Raw genomic sequence first — 1,599 nt, 5'->3', positions numbered from 1 at the left:
ATATCATATGAAATAGAATCTTTTAAAACCAATGATTGCTACCAAACACTAATAAATTGCTTTATTTAGATGATGATAGCTTTATTTGGCTATCTGCAGTCAAGTAAAGCTACATTGGTTGATATATGGGATAATAAAATTAATTTGGTAAGGCTCTCAAATCACGTTTCCGGAAATATTCCTCACTATAACCGATAGGTCGCGATTTCTAAGGTTTTTATCAGCGATGTTCAATGTATTTGTTTTCTTTTATAATAGGGAGAATACAAATACATTTAGTATTTTTTTTTCAATAGCTCATAATCTAAACTGGTTCATAACCATCATCATAACTAATCAAACTGGTTGCTAATTAGAATGCGGTACTAGAGGACACCCTTTTCGGATCCTCAGCCGGACGAATGAAATTGGTTCGTCTTCGGACGGAAGATTATTCCGGTCTTTTTGGTTCCAGTGTATGACCAAGATTAAAAGTCTGCTAAGTTTACAATTACTTCCTGTACCTATTTCTTACTTTTTTTTTATCCTTAATTTCTGAAAATTGCCTTTGAATACCTAATTACCTATATTTTAAGGTCTGAAGATATGAGATATTTTTGAAATACTAATATTAAAGAAAATACATTTGCGCCTCCAGTAAATGTAGTCCAGGAAATAAAAGTTTATTACTCAAAATTCCAGAAAATAACATCAAAATCGGATTAAACATTCTTTTGATTATGCCCGGATTCTTATTTGACTGTATAAAGACAAACAGAGGCGGGATCAATTTTTTTCCGAAACGTAAAATGCGATAGAAATTTCTCGATTCTAATAGTGAGGAATCACACAGAGGTTAGTACAACAAATTAAAAACGTTATTTTAAATTTATTTTAAGTCATTATATTAAAAGTATATAACTTTGGTTGCCTACCTATTATAAATATTCCGAATAGTATTGATACTACTATTAGAAAGGAACCTCCTACATTCTCGTCGTCCGGCACGACCCGTACATGCTGTAATTTACTTTCTTCCATTTGCACAAGGTCACATTCTGAATACTTTGGGACTGTGAGGGTTGTAGCATTTAGATTTAACGGACTATTACAGGTTTTTTTCATTTCTGGATAGATTTTTGAATTTGGGAGAAACTCTTGGAGAAACCCATCGCTGTTAGAGTTGTTGATTTCTATTAATTGAAGCCTCTCACTCTCTTTTTGAATAGCTAATTTTATTTTCTCTTCTAATTCTTTTCTTTCTTTCTCCAGGTTTCGATATCTTGCTACATTTTCAGAGTAGAGCACGTATCCCCTCCACGAGGAGTCTTGGAGCCAGTGATGGTCTGGACAGCGCATCTCCGGGCAAACATATCTATCAAAACATATTCCAACACAATATATTATTTTGCTTTCAATCATGATAAGTGTATATTTACTAATGAAAATTGTAAATGATTTATACTAATATATAAAAAATGGTGGATGGTGGTCCGCGAACACTGAACAAGAGCTTTTTTTCGGAATCTTATTTTTGTGACGATTTATTGTTAGCCCTAGTTATTAATTGTCTTTCCTTATGTCTGGAAGGTAAGCATAAAAGTGGCTCGAAGTGCAGAA

General features: G+C 33.0%; 1 protein-coding gene across 1 annotated transcript in view; it reads right to left on the bottom strand.

Moving 5' to 3' along the window:
• Positions 1 to 1,599, bottom strand: part of LOC106679571 (uncharacterized) — a 15,154-nt gene that overhangs the window by 2,320 nt on the left and 11,235 nt on the right. The window contains exon 5 of the mRNA XM_014418800.2: positions 915 to 1,354. Within this exon, the coding sequence (XP_014274286.1) occupies positions 915 to 1,354 (440 nt within the window). The remainder of the gene's footprint in view (positions 1 to 914; positions 1,355 to 1,599) is intronic.

The sequence above is a fragment of the Halyomorpha halys genome, unplaced genomic scaffold (assembly GCF_000696795.3).
Source record: "Halyomorpha halys isolate HHAL.00 unplaced genomic scaffold, Hhal_1.1 Scaffold209.1, whole genome shotgun sequence".
In the NCBI taxonomy this organism is placed as follows: domain Eukaryota; kingdom Metazoa; phylum Arthropoda; class Insecta; order Hemiptera; family Pentatomidae; genus Halyomorpha; species Halyomorpha halys.
The sequence above is the reverse complement of the archived record's forward strand: the minus strand, read 5'-3'. Positions and strand labels throughout refer to the sequence as shown.